Source organism: Amyelois transitella, chromosome 13 (genome assembly GCF_032362555.1).
Source record: "Amyelois transitella isolate CPQ chromosome 13, ilAmyTran1.1, whole genome shotgun sequence".
NCBI classification, from domain to species: domain Eukaryota; kingdom Metazoa; phylum Arthropoda; class Insecta; order Lepidoptera; family Pyralidae; genus Amyelois; species Amyelois transitella.
In genome coordinates this window covers 10130200-10151078 of record NC_083516.1, presented here as the reverse complement: position 1 = coordinate 10151078, position 20879 = coordinate 10130200, and the positions used below count along the sequence as shown (strand labels likewise).

At 37.8% G+C, this 20879-nt stretch overlaps 1 protein-coding gene across 1 annotated transcript; it reads right to left on the bottom strand.

Annotated features, from left to right (window-relative positions):
* Positions 1-11427: 11427 nt before the first annotated feature.
* On the bottom strand, positions 11428-19977 carry LOC106137185 (degenerin-like protein asic-1). Its single transcript, XM_013337973.2, has 10 exons — positions 19842-19977; positions 19217-19336; positions 18301-18432; positions 17657-17804; positions 17236-17436; positions 16462-16610; positions 15089-15216; positions 13914-14064; positions 12472-12567; positions 11428-11980 (listed from the first exon to the last, which is right to left on the bottom strand). Exons 1-10 carry the CDS (start codon positions 19863-19865, stop codon positions 11789-11791), a joined length of 1341 nt encoding a protein of 446 aa, XP_013193427.1. The 5' UTR covers positions 19866-19977; the 3' UTR covers positions 11428-11788.
* Positions 19978-20879: the final 902 nt, after the last annotated feature.

Genomic DNA, 20879 nt, shown 5'->3' with positions numbered 1-20879 from the left:
GAGTCCCGGTTAATTTCGGATTAAAGTCGGGAAGTAGATACTAAATGAAAAAAGCTTGATTAATTTTTTTTTTTTGAAGTATATATTTTTATTGATGTCAACCCTGGATGTAGCATCTATTTCATGGTGGGCCTACCAACTGCCTATCATAAACGAATGAGTATACGAAATTTCAAGTACCAGCAGTTGAATATTGAGGAGTTCCATAGTAAATGAATGAATGAATGCGTAAACAAAATTTCATGTCCCTGCTATTTACCGCTGAGGAGATTTCTCGTACGGAGCCGATCCTCGCAACAGCATCAGGTTACGTTTGATGATTAACATGCATTGTCATCAGTTCTGGACCAGCATGCAAAATTTCAGCTCAATCGGATACCGGGAAGTGGGTCAAATTGAACTTCAAAGATTTGTTAACATACAAGTGAAACTAAATAAAAGCTTTTAAAATACATACATACATTCATATGTATCACGTCTTTATCCCTTACGGGGTAGACAGAGCCAACAGTCTTGAAAAGACTGATAGGCCACGTTCAACTGTTTGGCTTAATGATAGAATTAAGATTCAAATAGTGACGGGTTGCTAGCCCATCGCCTAAAAGAAGAATCCCAAGTTTATAAGCCTATCCCTTAGTCGCCTTTTACGACATCCATGGGAACGAGATGGAGTGGTCCTATTCTTTTTTTTATTGGTGCCGGGAACTACACGGCATTTTAAAATACAAGTTTTACTAAATAAAAAAAAACTAAATTTCCCCCCCATATATGTCATTAAGGTTTTCATTTGCGATCCACAGGCGGCATCTACCGGCCGAAAATCGAATTACGCAAACACGTGGTGGCAGGGAAAGCAAAAAAGAGTGGCCGACCCACATCGCCACGATCTTTGTGTTCAGAAATAGACGAGCTGAAATAGTGTACAGGGCGTACGACAGAATTAGACTGACTTTTGTTGCGGTCGCCGGTGGCGCCGGAGTTTGCGCGCTGGTTGCCAGGGCAATCGATCTCGCATACCTTGGTATGATTGAGTTTTTACATACATACATTAAATTACGCCTCTTTCCTGGAAGGCTAGGAAGAGACTACCTCTTTCCACTTGCCACAATCTCTGCATACTTCCTTCGCTTCGTCATTCATAACTCTCTTCATGCAAGCTCGGCGGTTTCGGGTACTTTTGACCTGACCTTTTAGCAAGACGTCCTTAATTGGGTTTTTCTTTCACAAAATATTGACCTAGAACCTGCTAGAGATACAGAGAAAGGTGACGAGTATCTTACACGTTATACACTAGTATGTCTCGTACATATACATATATACATATGGTCACGTCTATATCCCTTGTGGGGTTGACATAGCCAACAGTCTTAAAAAGACTGATAGGCCACCTTCAGCTGTTTGGCTTAATGATAGAATTGAGATTCAAATAGTGACAGGTTGCTAGCCCATCGCCTATAAAAAGCATCCCAAATTTGTAAGCCTATCCCTTAGTCGCCTTTTACGACATCCATGGAAAAAGATGAAGTGAGTCCTATTTTTTTTTTGTATTGGTGCCGGGAACCACACGGCACATGTCTCGTACCAAAAACAAAATCTACCAAAAGACATTCTTACATACTCGTATCATGGAGTAGATATATTAGCAGAGTCGACCCTTCGTGACGTGGTAGAAGCCAAAGAAGAGGAATAATCTTTTCGTTTTCTAAATATGTATAAGAGGACACGCCAACTGATTGACATTATATTATCGGCAGTTGTACGAGTAGTGGTCTTATTAATGTTTTTTTTATAAGCTTACTATTTTCAAATCGGTTACCAAGGAATTAACAAAAAGTTATTTTTATAAATTAAATTTTTCATTTAGATTTTTTTCAATTAACAAAGCTGTAAGTAACGATCAAACCTGCTAGGCCGACTTTAAGATTATTTATCTCTTTTAAAAATACCTTTAACCTTTTTTCTTAATAGGTATCATTCATGTGTCGATTCTTGCGTTTGGAATGTTCGGACTAGTTAGATCATCGGTGTCAAATAATTTCTCAATTCTTTTACTGACACGAGAATGTCGAAAAACAACATTAAGTATCAATTGTTTGTAATATTGTTTGTTTAAAAACTACACGGCCTCAATAAATCGTTGGCTTCCGCGACGCCTACATCGTTCGTACAAATATAAAATATACCAGGGAACAGACACCATGATAATTTTATGTAATCAATGAGATTGTGTGATTGCCGTGTGGTTCCCGGCAGCAATAGAAAAAAGAATAGGACTACTCCATCTCTTCCCCACGGATGTCGAAAAAGGCGACTAAGGGGTAGGCTTATAAATCTATATTTGAATCTTAATTCTATCAAAAAGCCAAACAGCTGAACGTGGCTTTTCAGTCTTTTCAAGGCTGTTGGGTCTGTCAACCCCGTAAGGCACATAGACGTGATGATATGTATGTATCTATGTAATCAGTTTGTAAAGAATGAAATCAAAATTACGTCTCAAATTTTGGTCTTCATTCGAAGATACATTTTAAAACAAGCCTTGCCTCGGTTTCACAATAAGGGTGTTTGTAATTTTAAAGTTACAATTCCCTAAAATGAATTATCACAGCTAACAAAAATTAAAACCAATAGAACTAATGATATTAATATCTTTATGCTCGAAATGATGAGGCATTTGAATCACCTGCAGATTAGGGTAATATGCAATGTTGTACAGCTCAAAATATGACCCAAATGTTTTACTGTATCAGATGACAATCAAACATCATTGATTGATGCGCATGCTAAACCCAAATCATTAACACATTTTTTGTATGTATGTTTGTAACGCGATAACTTTCGAACCGTTGTTGGTCAGATTTTGATGAAATTTAAAATGTAATCTGTCAGTAGAATTTTTAAGATCGTGAGGCAATAAAATCGGTTGAGTAGGATGCAACCAGGACTAAAGCCAGGAGGATGGATGGACATACATACATATGGTCACGTCCATATCCCTTGCGGGGTAGACAGAGCCAACAGTCTCGAAAAGACTGAATGGCCACGTTCAGCTATTTGGCTTAATGATAGAATTGAGATTCAAATAGTGACAGGTTGCTAGCCCATCGCCTAAAAAGGAATCCCAAGTTTGTAAGCCTGGATGTAGGATGAAGTAAGGATGGATGGACTTACGTATAATTAATAGAATATCGTAATGCTTAACAAAGTGGACTTGGCTCCAGTGGGAGTTTACAAAAGTCCTTCCCTAACAGAAAGTTACATCGTATTTGACCTTTATTAGTTCATCAATTCGACTAAATTAGTAATCAAACTGTTTTATAGTCACTAGAAGCTGTAGCACTATGTACCGGTTAAAATATTGGATAAACCACAGCGTTATAGGTTTTAACTATTTCTACTATATACATACATACATATAGTCACGTCTACATCCCTTGCGGGGTATACAGAGCCAACAGTCTACTAAATTGTGCATTTATTTCTAGGCCACTATTTGTTGTTTTCATTCATTCACTTAAGAGAAAATTAACATTCAGTAGAGGGTTTGGGTCAGCTAAAAGTGAATTTTCAACCTGACTTCATTTCCAAGGAAGTCATTCTCAGTCAGGTCTGGTTAACTGACCTGACATTACTCAGCCTTAGTAACACAATCCACCTCACAACCGACTTTTGCCAAATCTATTCTTAATAAAAGTATTTCACGAACAAATTTAAATCTTATTACTTCAATGGCAAACTCTAAATTCGTTCCTCATAGTCATGTACAATATTTCAGATGATTTTAATCTCTGTCATCTTTTGCTTTAGGTTTACTATTGATTGTGTTCTCAATCGAATTATCTTTATCGTCACTTCATAATAGATCGATTGTAATTGAATGTCACACAGTCTAGATTAGGGAGAGAATATTCTGGACTCACCTGCGGATATAAACTTATGTTGATAGCAACATGACTTACATTTGGCATAAACTCAATAAAAACAAAAATCATTCGAGAAAGTTGTTCTATTTCGATCACGATATCAACATTAAGTTCTTATTTGATAACATTTGTAACATTTTTTTAATTATCTACAGGAATAACTATAATGTCAATTCTATCATTAAGCCGAGCAGCTGGGTGTGGCCTATCTGTTTTTTTAAGACAGTTGGCTCCGTCTACCCCGCAGGGGATATAGACGTGACTATTTATATGTATGTATGTAAAATGAACTCAAAGAATTTTCCATACTTTCATTTAATTTGATCAGTTTCTTTCCGTGCAAGTGGTTTGGATTGAATCGTTATAAAACAGATTATTTTAACATCTCTCAGGTGTATTTAGCATCCTAATTAATGCGAAAATACCCAGCAGATGAGTCAAACAAACACCAAACGAGTGAAGGTTGTTTATGAATGGTCTACGTCACTCTGGAGTTGCTCCAGTTGGATGTCTTTCAAAGGGAAGGCTATTTATAACGCAGATGATGAGACCCTTTAAGTTGGTATCGAGAGCTTTGATGAATTGAGATTTATTTAGGTTGTGGTAAAGGTAAAGCTGTTATATACAATATTTAATTTTCGATTCTCCTAAACATGTCCATAAATAAATAAAGATCTCGGATCTCATCAATGATGGAGGTTATGAAACACAGAAAGGATTACGATATGCACAAATAGTGACAGGCTTCTTTCCTTTTATCTTTTATATTTCTCTTACCCAGTTAAAATCTTTAAATAGTTTGGCTGATTGTAGAAATAGTTAAATTTAAAATTATCTTGTATCAAGTTTTGAAACATATATTGCAGCTAGTCCTTGCTCGCGGCTTAATTGTATCCTTTCTCCTTTCGTATTGATTCCTTCTCTCTCTCATCTTTTCTCTTCATGTTTAAATCTTTATAACTTTATGAGTTAAATTCTTTTTTTTTTTCAATTTGTCCGATTTGCGACATCTTCAGTTTAAAGATTCCTATCATTTGTGTTAGCCTTATCTATATGTTATCCTACTTGTCATTGTGTGCCATGTGGTTCCCGGCAGCAATATTTAAAGAATATGACCACTCCATCTCTTTCCTATGGATGTCATATAAGGCGACTAAGGGATAGGCTTATAAACTTGGGTGCCTTCTTTAAGGCGATGGGCTGGCAACCTGTCACTATTTGAATCTCAATTCTATCATAAAGCCAAATAGCTGAACGTGGTCTAAACAAGACTGTTGGCTCTGTCTACCCCGCAAGGGATATAGTCGTGATTATATGTATGTATGTTTTATTAAACACCTTAATGCTCTTTACCAATTTGTAAAATCGTTTTCCTCGCACCTCCTCCGGACGTATGTTTGGTATCTTTGGCTGACATGTTATGTATTATCGAGGTTGTAATATCTCATTCTTCAGTAATATCTACAAATTTATTGTCAGTTGAAAGCTTGGGTGATGACGTGTGTAGAATTATTGTTTGTTCTATAAACTAGCAGCTAGAATGTTATTTTAGGGTAACTAGCCTGCGTCATTCACTTGTATTATATAAATCTGTTCAGGAATACTGAAAGATTGAGTAGTCATTATCTTTTTTCATTATATAAAAAGTATAAGAACTGTTTGACGTAAAAGGTAAAATTTATGCAGTCGTCCGGTAGTTTGACTTTTTGTCGGAAGTTGTTCTTGGAAATATTAGGAAGGAATTGTATACTAAAACACGTTTTCTTATTTAGAAGTTATTTTCTTATCTATTCTAGGTTAAGCTTTAGTAAATTAAGCACGTAGTATAACAGTTTCAAATCTTTTACCATAACTTTTTTTGTCATAATTGAGCGGTTTCTGTGGCGCAGCGGTAGTACGCTCTTGTCTGTGACACCGGAGGTCCCGGGTTCGAATCCCGGCCAGGGCATGAAGAAAAAAGAACTTTTTCTGACTGGCCTGGGTCTTGGATGTTTCTCTATATAAGTATTTATTTAAAATATAATATCGTTGAGTTAGTATCTCGTAACACAAGTCTCGAACTTACTTCGAGGCTAACTCAATCTGCGTAAAAAAATAAAATAAAAAAATTAACAGTTCACTCCAGTGGTGTAATAACCCTATTTCAGGGTTATTATTTTTATACATACTACGCCTCTGTCTTCCGTTCTTCTCCAACGACTAATGTTTATTGATCTGAAATTGCTGAAAGCAAAATATATATAACAAAACCCATCTCCCGCTTTACACGAAAGCGGCCAGGCAAGTGAGTCAGCGGCGTGTGCGCAGCTATAATTACACTTTCTACGTCACGAACGTCACGACAAACAGACACGCATTCTTGACCAAATCCGAACTGACCTATATTTAGCACAGCAAACCTGAATTAGGTAAGTGTGTGAACTCATTAAGTAAGATCAGCAAGAGTTCTTGAAATTCTGGAATTGTCGCAAAATTCCTTATCTATTTTTTTATTTATTATTATTTTTGTATTTTATTTGAGATCAACAAGTACCAGAGTTCTTGAAATTCTGGAATTGTCGCAAAATGCCTTATTTTTTATTATTTTTCTATTTTATTTTTCGTGAGTTAGCCTCGAAGTAACTTCGAAACTTGTGTTACGAGATACTAACTCAATGATACTATGTAATGAAAAACATATGTAAGAAGTACTACTAAGTACCGCTCCTTCAAAACAGACTGTTATCCTTTCCTGACAGATGTCCTTTACATTTAACTGTATTTTGATTTTATGCATATCTCTAACAGCAGTCATAACATTCTTGCCTCCTCTTGGGATTCTTCTTGTAGCTGGTGGGCTAGCAACCTGTCACTATTTGAATCTTAATTTCATCATTAAACCATACAAATGAACGCGACCTATCAGTCTTTTCAAGACCATTAGCTCTGTCTACCACGCTAGGTATATAGACGTGATTGTTAGTACTTTTTAATTTTTGTTTTTTATTCTTGCATCAAAAGATAGCCAATTAAGGGTCGAACTATTGAGATTATGCAAAACTCTGCGTTTATATCTCAAGGCATTTTCTGGGTTCCCAATTGTAGTGCACACAAAGTTTCTTTCTTAACAATCTTCATAAAATTCGTTAAATACTTGATACCACATGTCACAGAAGCATAAATCGTCATTGTCTTTCCAGTCACTATCATGGTCCCTGAAATTCATTAAGGACACAATCTTTCTCCGTCGATTCCGGTCGGAAGTAATCCTCACTCGCTCGTACAACCAGAAGAGAGATGAAGACCACTTGGACCATTGTACATCCATACATATGATCACGTCTTTATCCCTTACGGGGTAGACAGAGCCAACAGTCTTGAAAAGACTGATAGGCCACGTTCAGCTGTTTGGCTTAATAATAGAATTGAGATTCAAATAGAGACGGGTTGCTAGCCAATTGCCTAAAAGAAGAATCCCAAGTTTAGAAGCCTTTCCCTTAGTCGCCTTTTACGACATCTTTGGACCATTGTGTTTGTTATTATAATATTTTTTCTTAGTTATTACCTTCAATTACCAATTTATAGGTGTACCGAGTTCAGAAGTCTTTAAAGGTGATGCAATTATTATTGTAATGTTTTCAATCAGTTCAGGTGGGGATTTTCCGCGGATATCTTTCTGTGTTGGGAGCGCAATGAGTTGTGTGCTAAGTCCAGACCTTGGACCACTTAGGTACTGTCATATTGTCTTGCATCAGATTTCCTGAGTATTGCAATATGTTGCAATGTTGAAGACTGCAGAATTTTGGCACGACATAATAAATTTGAATAATCAAAAAATGTGACAAGCATTAACAAAAATGTCGCACAATGATGAATAAACAATTGTCATTTTAAAATAAGGGTTAAAAAACAGTAAACGCGTGTTAGCTTAATACATTGCTTTTGAAAAAATCTATAGTCGCATTCTACCAAACCGGATATATTCATATGAACTCCTGAGTTGTTAACGATATTGAAGTTAAGTTGTCTGTAAATAATATTCACAGGAAGAGATAGATTAAGTCTATTCTTGTAACTCGAATGATATTCAATTTACAGAGCTATTAATATTACTGTTACTACACAGAATATTTCAGATAGTGTCGTAATGTTTTTTTGTTACTGAGTTTTAACAAAATCTAGGCCTATTTTATGCTAAACAATTAACTAGCTGTATTAAAACTACTCTTTGCCTTTTTTTGGTCCTATACTATATAAGTTATTAAAGTTATGTTAATTAATGAAGATTGATCGAGTGATTTAACTGTGAAGAGGTGACAAACATAGTTAGTTTTGCATTTTATTTTATTACGTTCAGCTAAATAGCTGAACGTAATAAATCATTAAGCCAAATGGCTTAATGATAGAATTGAGGTTCAAATCGGTTGCCAGCCCATCGCCTAGAAAAGTATCCCAAGTTTGTAAGCCTATCCCTTAGTCGCCTTTTACGTCATCCATGGGAAAGAGATGGAGTGGTCCTATTCTTTTTTGTATTGGTGCCGGGAACCACACGGCACTCTCTTTATTTTATTAGTTGGGATAATACTCGTTAATGCATAATTTATACTCAGTAAATAACACACGTACCGAAACATAAATCTTCATTATGAATCGAGTTAAATTATGTGATTTCAAAATGAACACGATAACATTTAGCAAATACTAGGCTACATTGATGATTGATGATACGGAATGAAAATAAATCGAAATGAAAAAAATTGATAACAATCCGGCTTTTCAAAAAAATATTCTATGATAACTGATCCAAAGGAGTTTAAGATCAGGTATTAGAATTTTGTTAGTTAACGGAAATTCTAGAAAAAAAGTTAGCCTATGTTATTTCCGAAGGTATGTATATGAAGGAAGGAAGGTCTTATATATAGATATATATCTATGCCCAATATGATTAAAATCAATTCAATAGATTTTAAGTTTTTTATTTCCAAACAAAAATACGTTTATTTTTAAACTACAAGTAAGTATTATAGTATTGTTGTGTGTCATATAACATTCTGATTCTTACATCTATCTTTAGTCTTTTACGGTTTTTCTATATTCTTCACAGATATTCCTTCAAAATGTAAATTGTGATAAACAAATAGTTGCTATAAATATCCCGGGACCATCTGATTCACGTGTGCGGATCGTAAAATAGAGATATTTGGAGCGTCGTCGGCCACCGCTCGGCTTGCGACAAACGATGACATAACGTGTTTGTTGGATCTCAATGTGTTTTTCTATAAGTTTTGTTATATACATACATACATATGGTCACGTCTATATCCCTTGCGGGGTAGACAGAGCCAACAGTCTTGAAAAGACTGAACTGACGTGAAAATGTATATGTATGTTTAGTGAGGGATTAATTAAAATATCTCATTAAAAGTGAAATCCTATGATAATTTATTGAATCTTATTCAATGCAAATAGGTCACATCAAAAAAATATAAAGATTAACAACCCACCCTTAAGAGTTTCCGGTGCAAAGGTGCCCAGAACACTTGCTGCATTACCGCGCTGGATAGCTACGGTCATTCTTTGCACCAAAAACGAGCCAGTCATTGAAAAAGGTATGTGGCGACATCTCTACGCCACTCGTCACAACATCCAATCTCACAACAACTGTCAATCATCGCGAAGAAATTGACGCGCTCAACCAATAGTAGCGAAGAAACTAAATCGCGATTTCAAAGACTTCACGGATTGTAGCTATATATACAACCTCCGACACAACATCGTCGGAGCCGCGGTTCCCTAGACATAACACCTAGCCTGGCGGAAGATCTTCCCTTTGGTGGCGGTCGAGCCGAATCATCGCTCCCGCTACAGGTATTTCAAAATACTATATTTAATGCCAAAGCAATTTATTACACTCGCACTAATAACTCAATAGGTGACAATGATCCCTAATCTGTAACACTGTTCAACTCGTTTATTTTTGTTACCCGTGTCGATCTACATCTGCGTGGCTGAAACATGACTAATATTTTATGAAGAGGACTTCGTGATAATCTGTAGAGTTAATTTATACGGCCTCTGTGGCGCAGCGGTAATACATTTGTCTGACAGAATGCATGAAATCAAAGAGATGGAGTGTTCCTATTTTTTTTTTGTATTGGTACCGGGAACCACAAGTTCTCATTGTAATACTACTTCTTTTATTCATATAACTATCAATTCAAACAAGTCAACTGGCATAGCCTTATTATTGATAGATTTGACGGCCTCTGTGACACCGGAGGTCCCGGGTTCGAATCCCGGTTAGGGTATGATGAGAAAGGAACTTTTTCTGATTGGCCTGGGTCTTGGATGTTTGTCTATATAAGTATTCATTATAAAATATAGTATCGTTGAGTTAGTATCTCGTAACACAAGTCTCGAACTTACTTCGTGGCTAACTCAATCTGTGTAATTTGTCCCGTATATTTTTATATATATCAAACTAAATTGGCTTGTCCTACACGCATCATATAGTCACGGCTTTGCTAAACTTAGTTTAGGTTTGGATCGACCATTTGTGCAGACTTGAAGCTGGTCGATGGAGCTGATGGCGACGAAGAGCTGGAAAGAGATTACTCTTTAAGGCTTACTGGCAGATTAATAACCCGCTGGTCCGAAGACATAAAAAATCATTCCAGGACAACATAGATTAGAGAAACCTTTGATAGAGATAGATGGAAGATATTGAAAAGGCATACGCCGAACTGTGGACCAAAATACGCTGATGAAGAAGAAGATACGTAATTTGAGTCCAAAAGTTGGAAGTGATAAAAGATCCAGATGTATGGCTTATTTGTGTGTTTCATATCAGCAATGTAATTAAAATATGCAACATTATTAAAATCTTTTATGATGAAGACAGAGCCAATGGTCACAAGAATCATGGCTACATTTAGCTGAATTAATAAAAGATAATATTATTCAAGTTGCTAGGCCGTCGTCTGAAAGAAGAATCCTAAAATTCCATTTTTAGTAAGATTAAGTCCTAATTGTGTTCCTACATATATTTTTTTGCCCCGTATTACGTTTTTCTTGTTAGTTAGTTAGATTTGTTTGTTCTTACGCTTTTGTACTCTTGTATTTTGAAAGCGGTAGATTTAATTTTTATCTCTTCTCCTCTCAATGTATCCTCTACCTAATGGCGTGCGTCACCTGCACTGCAATTCATTAGCATCTTGCCAACGACTGCAATATGGGTTCAGGGCTTTTAGAGAGCAATTAAGGGTCTCGTGAACGGGCTAAGAGTCTGGTGGACCAGATAGATAGATAGATGGAAAAAACTCTTTATTGCACTATAAGAGTAAAACATACATACATACATATGGTCACGACTATATCCCTTGCGTGGTCTTATTAGCCAACAGTCTTGAAAAGACTGAATGGCCACGAATCAGAAACATTTTATCAGGACGCAGTAAGGATGCAGAAGGTAAAAAATAATACTCCAAAAAAGATCTTAAAAGGTGTTACTTTGGGACGGCACATATAATATTATAAAGCTGAAGAGTTTGTTTGTTTGTTTGAACGCGCTAATCTCAGGAACTACTGGTTCGAATTGAAAAAATATTTTTGTGTTGAATAGAACATTTATCGAGGAATGCTTTAGGCTATATAACATCACGCTGCAACTAGAAGAAGCAAAGAAATCATGAAAAATAAGAAAAATACGGGGGGAAAATTATTCACCCGTGAGGTCTTCAATGATGCCCAAAATAACTATTCCACGCGGAGGAAGTCGCGGGCACAGCTAGTGATATATAAAAAACTTAATGCTGCAATAATTTAATATATAATAATAATAAAGAATTTACCAATACCAAATATGACAGTTGTCTATAATGAAGAGATAACTAATAAAAATTATTCTTCACGTTCCATTCTCTGCAATTCTTCATATATTCCTCGTGTTTGGCTGATCTGCTATTGATCACGATAGTGGCTTCCTTGGTCTTCGGGATCTTGATCGTGGGCCTGATGACTGTAGACCAGATCTTGCCGCACATAGCCATGACGCTGATAACAGACAGACCGAGGAGAAAACCCTGGGAATAAGACAATCATCAGTTTCTATTCGGGAAAAAAATCGTAGAAAGACTATAGTTGTATTAATATTGCTTTATTCCATGTGGTCCCCGGCACTACTAGAAAAAAGAATAGGACCACTCCATCTCTTTCGTGGATAGTTTCAAGGATGTCGTTAAAGGCGACTAAGGGCTTGTTAACTTGGGATGCGTCTTACACGATGGGCTATCAACCGGCCACTATTTGAATGTCAATTTAATCATAAACACAGCTGAACGTGGCCCTATCAGTCTTTTCAAGACTGTTGGCTCTGTCTACCCCGCAAGGGATATAGACGTAATTATATGTATGTATTCTTTTAAAATACCTACTCTCTGCTCTTAAACGTAAGGTATGAACTGTAACGTTGATACATACAAACACGTCTGTATCCTTTGCGGGCTAGACAGAGCCAACAGTCTTCAAGACTGAAAGGCGGTGTAACGTTGATATAATATGTATTTGTACTCACAACGCTTCCTCCTAGATCCGAAAGAAAAAGGTTCCAGTCGTAATTATATCGCTCTTCGTACACGGAAACAAGCATGCCATTGAAGTATATGTAGAGCTGGGAATTAATTATTATCTTATACATATATAAAATTCTGGTGTCACAATGTTCGTTCCCATACTCCTCCGAAACGTCTTGAGCGATTCTCATGAAATTTTGTGAGCATATTGTGAGTAGGTCAGAGAATCGGCCAACATCTATTTTTCATACCCCCTAGTGATAAGGGTTGGCCACACTTAACATTATCTTTTTAACTAGAAACGTTTGCCGGGACAGCTAGTAGTCATTTATAAGGTTACATGTTTTAGCTGTAAGGCTCATAATATCTGACTTATAATTTTTCTCCCTTTTGGTACCAACTTAGAAATTTGTAAGAGCTTAAAAACAATCTAGATCATAAAGATAATAAACGTCATACATACATACATATAATCACGTCTATATCCCTTGCGAGGTAGACAGAGCCAACAGTCTTGAAAAGACTGATAGGCCACGTTCAGCTGTTTGGCTTTATGATGGAATTGAGAGTCAAATAGTGACAGGTTGCTAGCCCATCGCCTTAAAGAAGAATCCCAAGTTTATAAGCCTATCCCTTAGTCGCCTTTTACGACATCCATGGAAACGAGATGGAGTGGTCCTATTCTTTTTTGTATTGGTGCCGGGAACCACACGGCACAAACGTCACGCTAAGAAAACTACAAGGTAATTTCATACATACATAATTGTAGCGGGAGCGATGATTCGGCTCGACCGCCAAAAGAGGGAAGATCTTCCGCCAGGCTAGGTGTTATGCCTGGGGAACCGCGCGACAGACGATGTTGTGTCGGAGGTTGTATTTATGCTCCAATCCAAGTAATCTTTTGAAACCGCGATTTAGATTCTTCGCTGCTATTGGTTGAGCGCGTCAATTTCTTCGCGTTGATTGACAGTAATTGTTTGATTGAATGTTGTGACGAGTGGCGTAGAGATGTCGCCACATAATCTTACTGGTAGGCGCTATTTGAGCTTGCTTGCACCACATTAAGCCTCATTTTCATTGAGGTCAAAACCAATAAAATATAATATACCAACAAAAATTACAAGGAAAACTGTTCCCGAGTTTAAAGTTCGCGACGAACTACATGTATTGCAAAGATCGGTAGGTAGGTACATAAGAAAAATTGCATCATCATCACTACATAGTATAAAACAAAGTCGCTATTTTAGTCTGTTTGTGTGTATGCTTAAATCTTTAAAATTACGCAACGGATTTTGATGCGGTTTATGTAACAGGTAGAAGGATTCAAGAGTAAGGTTTTTATGTAAGTATAATAACATCTATTATATAATGGAGAAATACTTATTTTGCACCCGTGCGAAGCCGGGGCGGGTCGCTAGTTTTAATTTAAAAAAAAACATCTTACGTTGGTCTGCAAATTAGTGCCAGTGCTAATAGCCCATGTCCGTTTAGCAGTGTCCCAGGAGTAGAAGGTCTGGCGGTCTGTGATGAAGGCATTGTACAGGTACGAGCGGCAGAATCGAGGACATGATGAGCAGTTGTGGTTCACGTACGTACTGGGAATGGAAAGGACTTTTTTAAGTGTGTGTGTGTTTCTTCTGTGGCGCAGCGGTAGTACGCTTGTCTGTGACACCGGAGGTCCCGGGTTCGAATCCCGGTCAGGGCATGATGAGAAAAGAACTTTTCTGATTGGCCTGGGTCTTGGATGTTTATCTATATAAGTATTTATTATAAAATATATTGTTGAGTTAGTATCTCGTAACACAAGTCTCGAACTTACTTCGAGGCTAACTCAATATGTGTAATTTGTCCCGTATATATTTATCATATTGAATTTATATATATATTTATTTATTTAAAGAAGGTATGAAGGTGTCGTGTGGTTCCCGGCACTAATAAGTAAAAGGGCCGCTCTATATCGTTTCCATGGTTGTCGTTGATAGCTAAGGGATAGACTTATAAACTTGGGATTCTTCTTTTAGGCGATGGGCTAGCAACCTGTCACTATTTGAATCTCAATTCTATCATTAAGCCAAACAGCTGAACGTGGCCTATCAGTATTTTCAAGACCGTTGGCTCTGTCAACTCTCATGGGATATAGCTGTGATTATATGTATGTATGTCTTTATAATTGGCGAAACAGATTTATTACTTAGAAATAACCTTTGAATAAACTAGATGTTCGTAGAGAACTTAGACCTTGCGAACACTATAATACCTATATATTATTTAAATTAATGTGAAAATCCTAATCTGCTCCACGAACGTAAAAATTCTATTAGCAGATCGCGGGAAAAACTATCGCTATCCTATTTCAAGTCATAATAAAAAGCAAAACAGCAATACGTTTTCACGCGACAAAAACGGCGTCGCGCGTGAAATGCTAAGGGTCTTACCCAGTAAAATCGACGATTGAACTTGTAAATAACACATTAGAGTATTAATTACGATATTCTTCTACCTGGTATATGTACATACATACATAAAATCACGCCTTTTTCCCGGAGGGGTAGGCAGAGACTACCTCTTTCCACTTGCCACGATCTCTGCATACTTCCTTCGCTTCATCCACATTTATACCTAGTATAAGCTGATATCAGACTCCTCATGCCAGAATAATTTCTGCAATGAGGCAGGTTGCTCTTCATCCAAGGTCCAGAGCATCCAGCCTGGCTGCTCACCAGATCCCAGACATATTGGGCAGTACACTGAAATTAAAAAAAACTATATCTTTATCCCAGATCCGTGGAATTGACCAATGAAAACAGATGGACTAAGCAAATATGTATAACAAGGAATATGTGAGTGGCATGGTTGGAGTAAAAAGGCATTGAGGTATGTACCTTTATCAAATCGGGGACTTCCTGGGGTCAAAGGTGAGGTGAACAATACTCTTAACCGCCGAGCTCACACAAAGGGAGTTATGAATGAAGATGAAACGAGATGTGCCGTGTGGTTCCCGGCACCAATACAACAAATAATAGGACCACTCCATCTCTTTTCCATGGATGTCATAAAAGGCGACTAAGGGATAGGCTTAATAACTTGGGATAATTTTTAGGCGATGGGTAAGCAACCTGTTACTATTTGAATATCAATTCTATTACTAAGCCAAATAGCTGAACGTGGCCATTCAGTCTTTTCAAGACTGTTGGCTCTGTCTACCCCGCAAGGGATATAGACGTGACCATATGTATGTATGTATGTATAAAACGAAAAGGGTATGCAGGGATAATGGCAAGTAGAAAGATGTAGTATCTGCCTATTCCTCCGGGAAAAAGGCAAGATTTGATTTGTTTATCCATCTTGTGTTTCGACCGGCGGCCATTTTGCGTAGATTTGGGGTAGATCATTATATGCGCCTGATTAAATATTTTCCACTTCAAAAATAGGGCAGGTATATATTGCCTTCACTTTTAACGCAGGCGTAAGTTAGTCTACTAGACTAAGCGATGGCATGGCTACGCGGGTCCTCACGTGTATCGTCAGCCCCCCTTAAAATAGGGGGTGAGTAACACAGAACATAACGGTACTGTAGCGGGAGCGATGATTCGCCTCGACCGCCACCAAAGGGAAGATCTTCCGCCAGGCTAGGTGTGATGCCTGGGGAACCGCGGCTCCGACGATGTTGTGTCGGAGGTTGTATATATGCCCGTGAAATTTATCCCTTGAGAGGTAGAAAGAGCCAACAGTCTTAAAAAGGCTAATAGGCCACATTCAGCTGTTTGGTTTAAAGACAGAATTGAGATTCAAATAGTGACAGGTTGCCAGCCCGTCGCCTAAAAGAAGAATCCCAAGTTTATAAGCCTATCCCTTAGTCGCCTCTTACGACATCCATGGGAAAGAGATGGAGTGGTCCTATTCTTTTTTTCTAATAGTGCCGGGAACCACACGGCTTTTCTTGATCTTAGAATATAGGTTTGAAGTCTTGATATCAGTCTGCTGTTACCTACCTCATTAGCACTGTAGTTCTCACTGTTCGTGCAAGGGTCATCTTCTTTTCCTATCTTGACGTACTGGTCCACCTTCAGCTTGACGTCGATGGTGTCTCCAGTGTTCACGTAGAAATAGTCCACATGACCACCGTTATACACGTCTACTTCTAGAAGGAAAAGAATAATTCTTTAGATCTAAAGTTCTAAAGTGTTTGAATGAAGAACTGGTGTGTAAGATGAGGTAAAAGACTGTAAATATATTCATTTATAACATGCCATATGGTTCCCGGCACCAAAAAAAGAATAGGAGAGAATAGAATAAAAAAAAGGATAGAAACACTCCATCTCTTTGGATAGGCTTGTAAACTTGATATTCCTCTTTTGGGCGATGGGCTAGCAACCTGTAACTATTTGAATCTCAATTTTATCATTAAGCCAAACAGCTTAATATAGCCTATCAGACTTTTCAAGACTATTGGCTCTGTCTTCCCCGCAAGAGTGATATGATTATAATGTATAATCTCATCTTGCCACCAGGCAGATTGAAATCAAACGCACTCAAATCATTATAAAAAAGCCCTAAGTCACCTTTTACGACATCCATAGGAAAGAGATTGACTGGTCCTATGCTATGTATATATTTATTTATTTATTTATCTGTCTGTAATGGTAGATGTAAGAAAGTTAATACATAAATAAATAAAAAATAAATAAATATGTCCTAGTGTTATTTCTATTTCCATACACTTACCTGTTTATTTAAAGTAATGTAACTTACCAAAGTATATTTACCTGTAAACGGCTCCCTGTTATAATGCACGTGGACATGGTACCCCGGGGGGTAGGTGCTGGTGGAAGTGGCCACGTCCTGGGCGGAATGCTTCAGGGTGATGGAGTATCCTGACGTCCTGGTGGCTCTGGTGCTGACGACCTTCGGCGAGAGGGTGTAGCAGCGACCGTGCATGAAGCCCAGCGTTGAATTTATAGCTACATCTTGAAATAGAATAAATAAAGTCTTTTCATTGTAAAACCCAATTTTAATACTTACTACATAGAAATCTCTAGACATACATACATCACGTCTGTATATAGTATCGTTGAGTTAGTATCTCGTAACAAAAGTCTCGAACTTACTTCGAGGCTAACTCAATCTGTGTAATTTGTCCCGTATATAAAAAAAAGTGTTCAGTCAAGAACCAAACGGCTTACTCACTCTCCATTCTGCCTTCCAAGCCGTATTGCACGAAGATGTCACTCTCATTGAACGTGACGTCTTCCCAGAGCTGGTGGAGGCTGGTCTGAGAGAAGTTGAAGGCCAGCCAGGTGGAAGTGTAGCGGGGGTGGGCGTATAGTCCATATTCCTGAAACATTTTATATCTATATTATGGCGTGCCGTGTGGTTCCCGGCACCAATACAAAAAAGAATAGGACCACTCCATCTCTTTCCCATGGATATCGTAAAAGGCGACTAGGGGATAGGCTTCCAAACTTGGGATTCTTTTTTAGGCGATGGGCTAGCAACCTGTCACTATTTGAAACTCAATTCTATCTTAAAGCCAAATAGCTGAACGTGGCCTATCAGGCTTTACAAGACTGTTGGCTCTGTCTACCCCGCAAGGGATATAGACGTGATTATATGTATGTATGATTATATGTATGTACGTCCTGGTAAAGGGTCAGGTCAAAAGTACCCGAAACCGCCGAGCTTGTATGAAGAGAGTTATAATGTGGATGAAGCGAAGGAAGTATGCAGAGATCGTGGCAAGTGGAAAAAGGTAGTCTCTGCCTACCCCTCCGGGAAAGAGGCGTGATTTTATGTATGTATGTATGTATGAAATTAAAAAGATCTTTCAGCACCTCCAGCTTATCATACTTGTAAGGCGGCTCCTTACAAAATGTCACGCTGGGGTACAGGAGTGTTTTGTTGAAGTCGAAATGCGTGTACGTCGTTATTGGTTTGTTCGTCAGCTTCCGAATGCTTGCTGTTATCTGAAAAAAAAAAATTGTTTATTGTAACTGTAGCGGGAGCGATGATTCGGCTTGACCGCCACCAAAGGGAAGATCTTCCGCCAGGCTAGGTGTTATGCCTGGAGAACCGCGGCTCCGACGATGTTGTGTCGGAGGTGGTATATATAGCTCCAATCCGTGAAATCACTGAAATCGCGATTTAGTTACTTCGCTGCTATTGGTTGAGCGCGTCAATTTCTTCGCGATGATTGGCAGTTGTTGTGAGATTGGATGTTGTGACGAGTGGCGTAGAGATGTCGCCACATAATATTTTACGGCCTCTGTGGCGCAGCGGTAGTACGCTTGTCTGTGTTACCGGAGGTCCCAGGTTCGAATCCCGGCCAGGACATGATGAGAAAAGAACTTTTTCTGATTGGCCTGGGTCATGGATGTTTATCTATATACGAGTAAGTACCTATTCATTATAAAATATAGTATCGTTGAGTTAGTATCTCGTAATACAAGTCTCAAACTTACTTCGAGGCTAACTCAATCTATGTAATCTGTCCCGTATATATTTATCTGCCGTGCCGTACGGTTCCCGGCACCACCATCATTCCATTTCCATGAATGTCGTAAAAGGCGACTAAAGGATAATGATCTTTTGATCCTTCTTACAGGCGATGAACTAGTAACCTGTCACTCTTTGAATCTCAATTCTATCATGCAGCTGAACGTGGCCTGGCAGTATTTAAAGTCTGCCGGCTCTGTCTACCTCGCAAGGGATATAGACGTGATTATATGGATGGATAGATGAAGTTCTTACCTGCTGTACCACCACGCCGAGGCATACGGCCACAATAAGTGTTTTCATCAAATTGGGACCTCGGATGCAACTCTCACACTTAGCTTTTATCGTGGATAACACATCTTCATCCGTCTTGGGCTATAAAAACGAAGATATTATAAGTTGCTTTGTCTATCGCGTTGGTTTTTATGACTGTAATGATAGGATAAGTTTTGATGAAATAAATAAATAAATATTACGATTAGGTGCTTATAACTTGTTTCTAAGAACTAACTACTTTTTGAGTACCTAATTCTACTTCTACCTCCTGGCTTTAGTCCCGGTTGCATCCTCACCATACTGGAGACTACCGATTCAAGCATTGCTCTTATAATACCTAACGGGTCTTAGTTTTTTTTTTGACGGCCTCTGTGGCGCAGCTGTAGTACGCTTGTCTGTGACATCGGAGGTCCCGGGTTCGAATCCCGGCCAGGGCAGGGAATGATGAGAAAATAACTTTTTCTGATTGGCCTGGGTCTTGGATGTCTATCTATATAAGTATTTATCATAAAATATTTTTTATACATATACTATTTTGTATAAGATATTTAACTGTATGTTTTCAAAATAAAATAAAATGAAGTATTTTTAATCAAACTCTTACCTTATCCACTATAACATCTGCCATTATTGAGAACCAATAAAAAAAAGAAACTATTTAATTTTCATTTTCACTTTTAGTATCTACAAAACCTCTGTACTTGCACGACTCCAAAATTATGTGTCTAATATGAGAAACCTCGCATGAATTGGCTAAGGTAACTTTCCTAACGAGTAATATAATTTTTTACTAACTTTTGATCCCATAAATATTTTTTTTTGCCAATATCTTTATAAACCGCCGAGCTTGCATGAAGAGAGTTATGAATGTGGATGAAGCGAAGGAAGTATGCAGAGATCGTGGCAAGTGGAAAGAGGTAGTCTCTGCCTACCCCTCCGGGAAAGAGGAATGATTTTATGTATGTATAGTATGTATGTATCTTTCAAGTGCCGTGTGGTTCCCGGTACCAATATAAATAAATTAGGATCATTCCATCTCTTTCCCATTGATGTCGCAAATATTGACTAAAAAAAGGCTTAAAAACTTGCGATTCTTTTATTTGACAATGGGCAAGCAACTTGTCACTATTTGAATCTAAATTCTATCATTAAGCCAAACAGCTGAACGTGGCTTATCAGTATTTTTAAGACTGTTGGCTCTGTCTACCCCGCAAGGGATATAGGTGTGATTATATGTATGTATGTTTTAATACTTACTCTATCTAAATCTGTATTAATATGGGTAAAAGTTTGTTCAACGCGTTATTCGATGTTTATTAAAATGTCATAATGGGAAATTTATGTACAGGTTATTAATTTAATCAGTTAGTCTAATTAAGTCCCTTAGTCGCCTTTTACGACATCCATGAGAAAAAGATGGAGTGGCCCCATTCTTTTTTCTAATGGTGCCGGGAACCACACGGCATAAGTATTAAAAGTAAATATAAATTCATAAGAAAAAGTTAACTTAGCCAACTGATCAGTAATTTGGTTGTTCATATTAATTTATACTTGCCATAATTTATTGCCACGTTTATGAAGAGCTCAATTTTATCATATATTGAAGTTTATTGCTCACTGTGACCACTATAGCACTCGACCA

Coding starts and splice junctions, on each gene's coding strand:
- LOC106137185 (XM_013337973.2), bottom strand. CDS start 19,865: ATGGCAGATGTTATAGTGGATAAG. Junction 17,805..18,300: donor ACAAGTATGATAAGCTGGAG/GTGCTGAAAGAT, acceptor AAAATGTTTCAG/GAATATGGACTATACGCCCA. Junction 11,981..12,471: donor CGGATCTAGGAGGAAGCGTT/GTGAGTACAAAT, acceptor TCTTATTCCCAG/GGTTTTCTCCTCGGTCTGTC.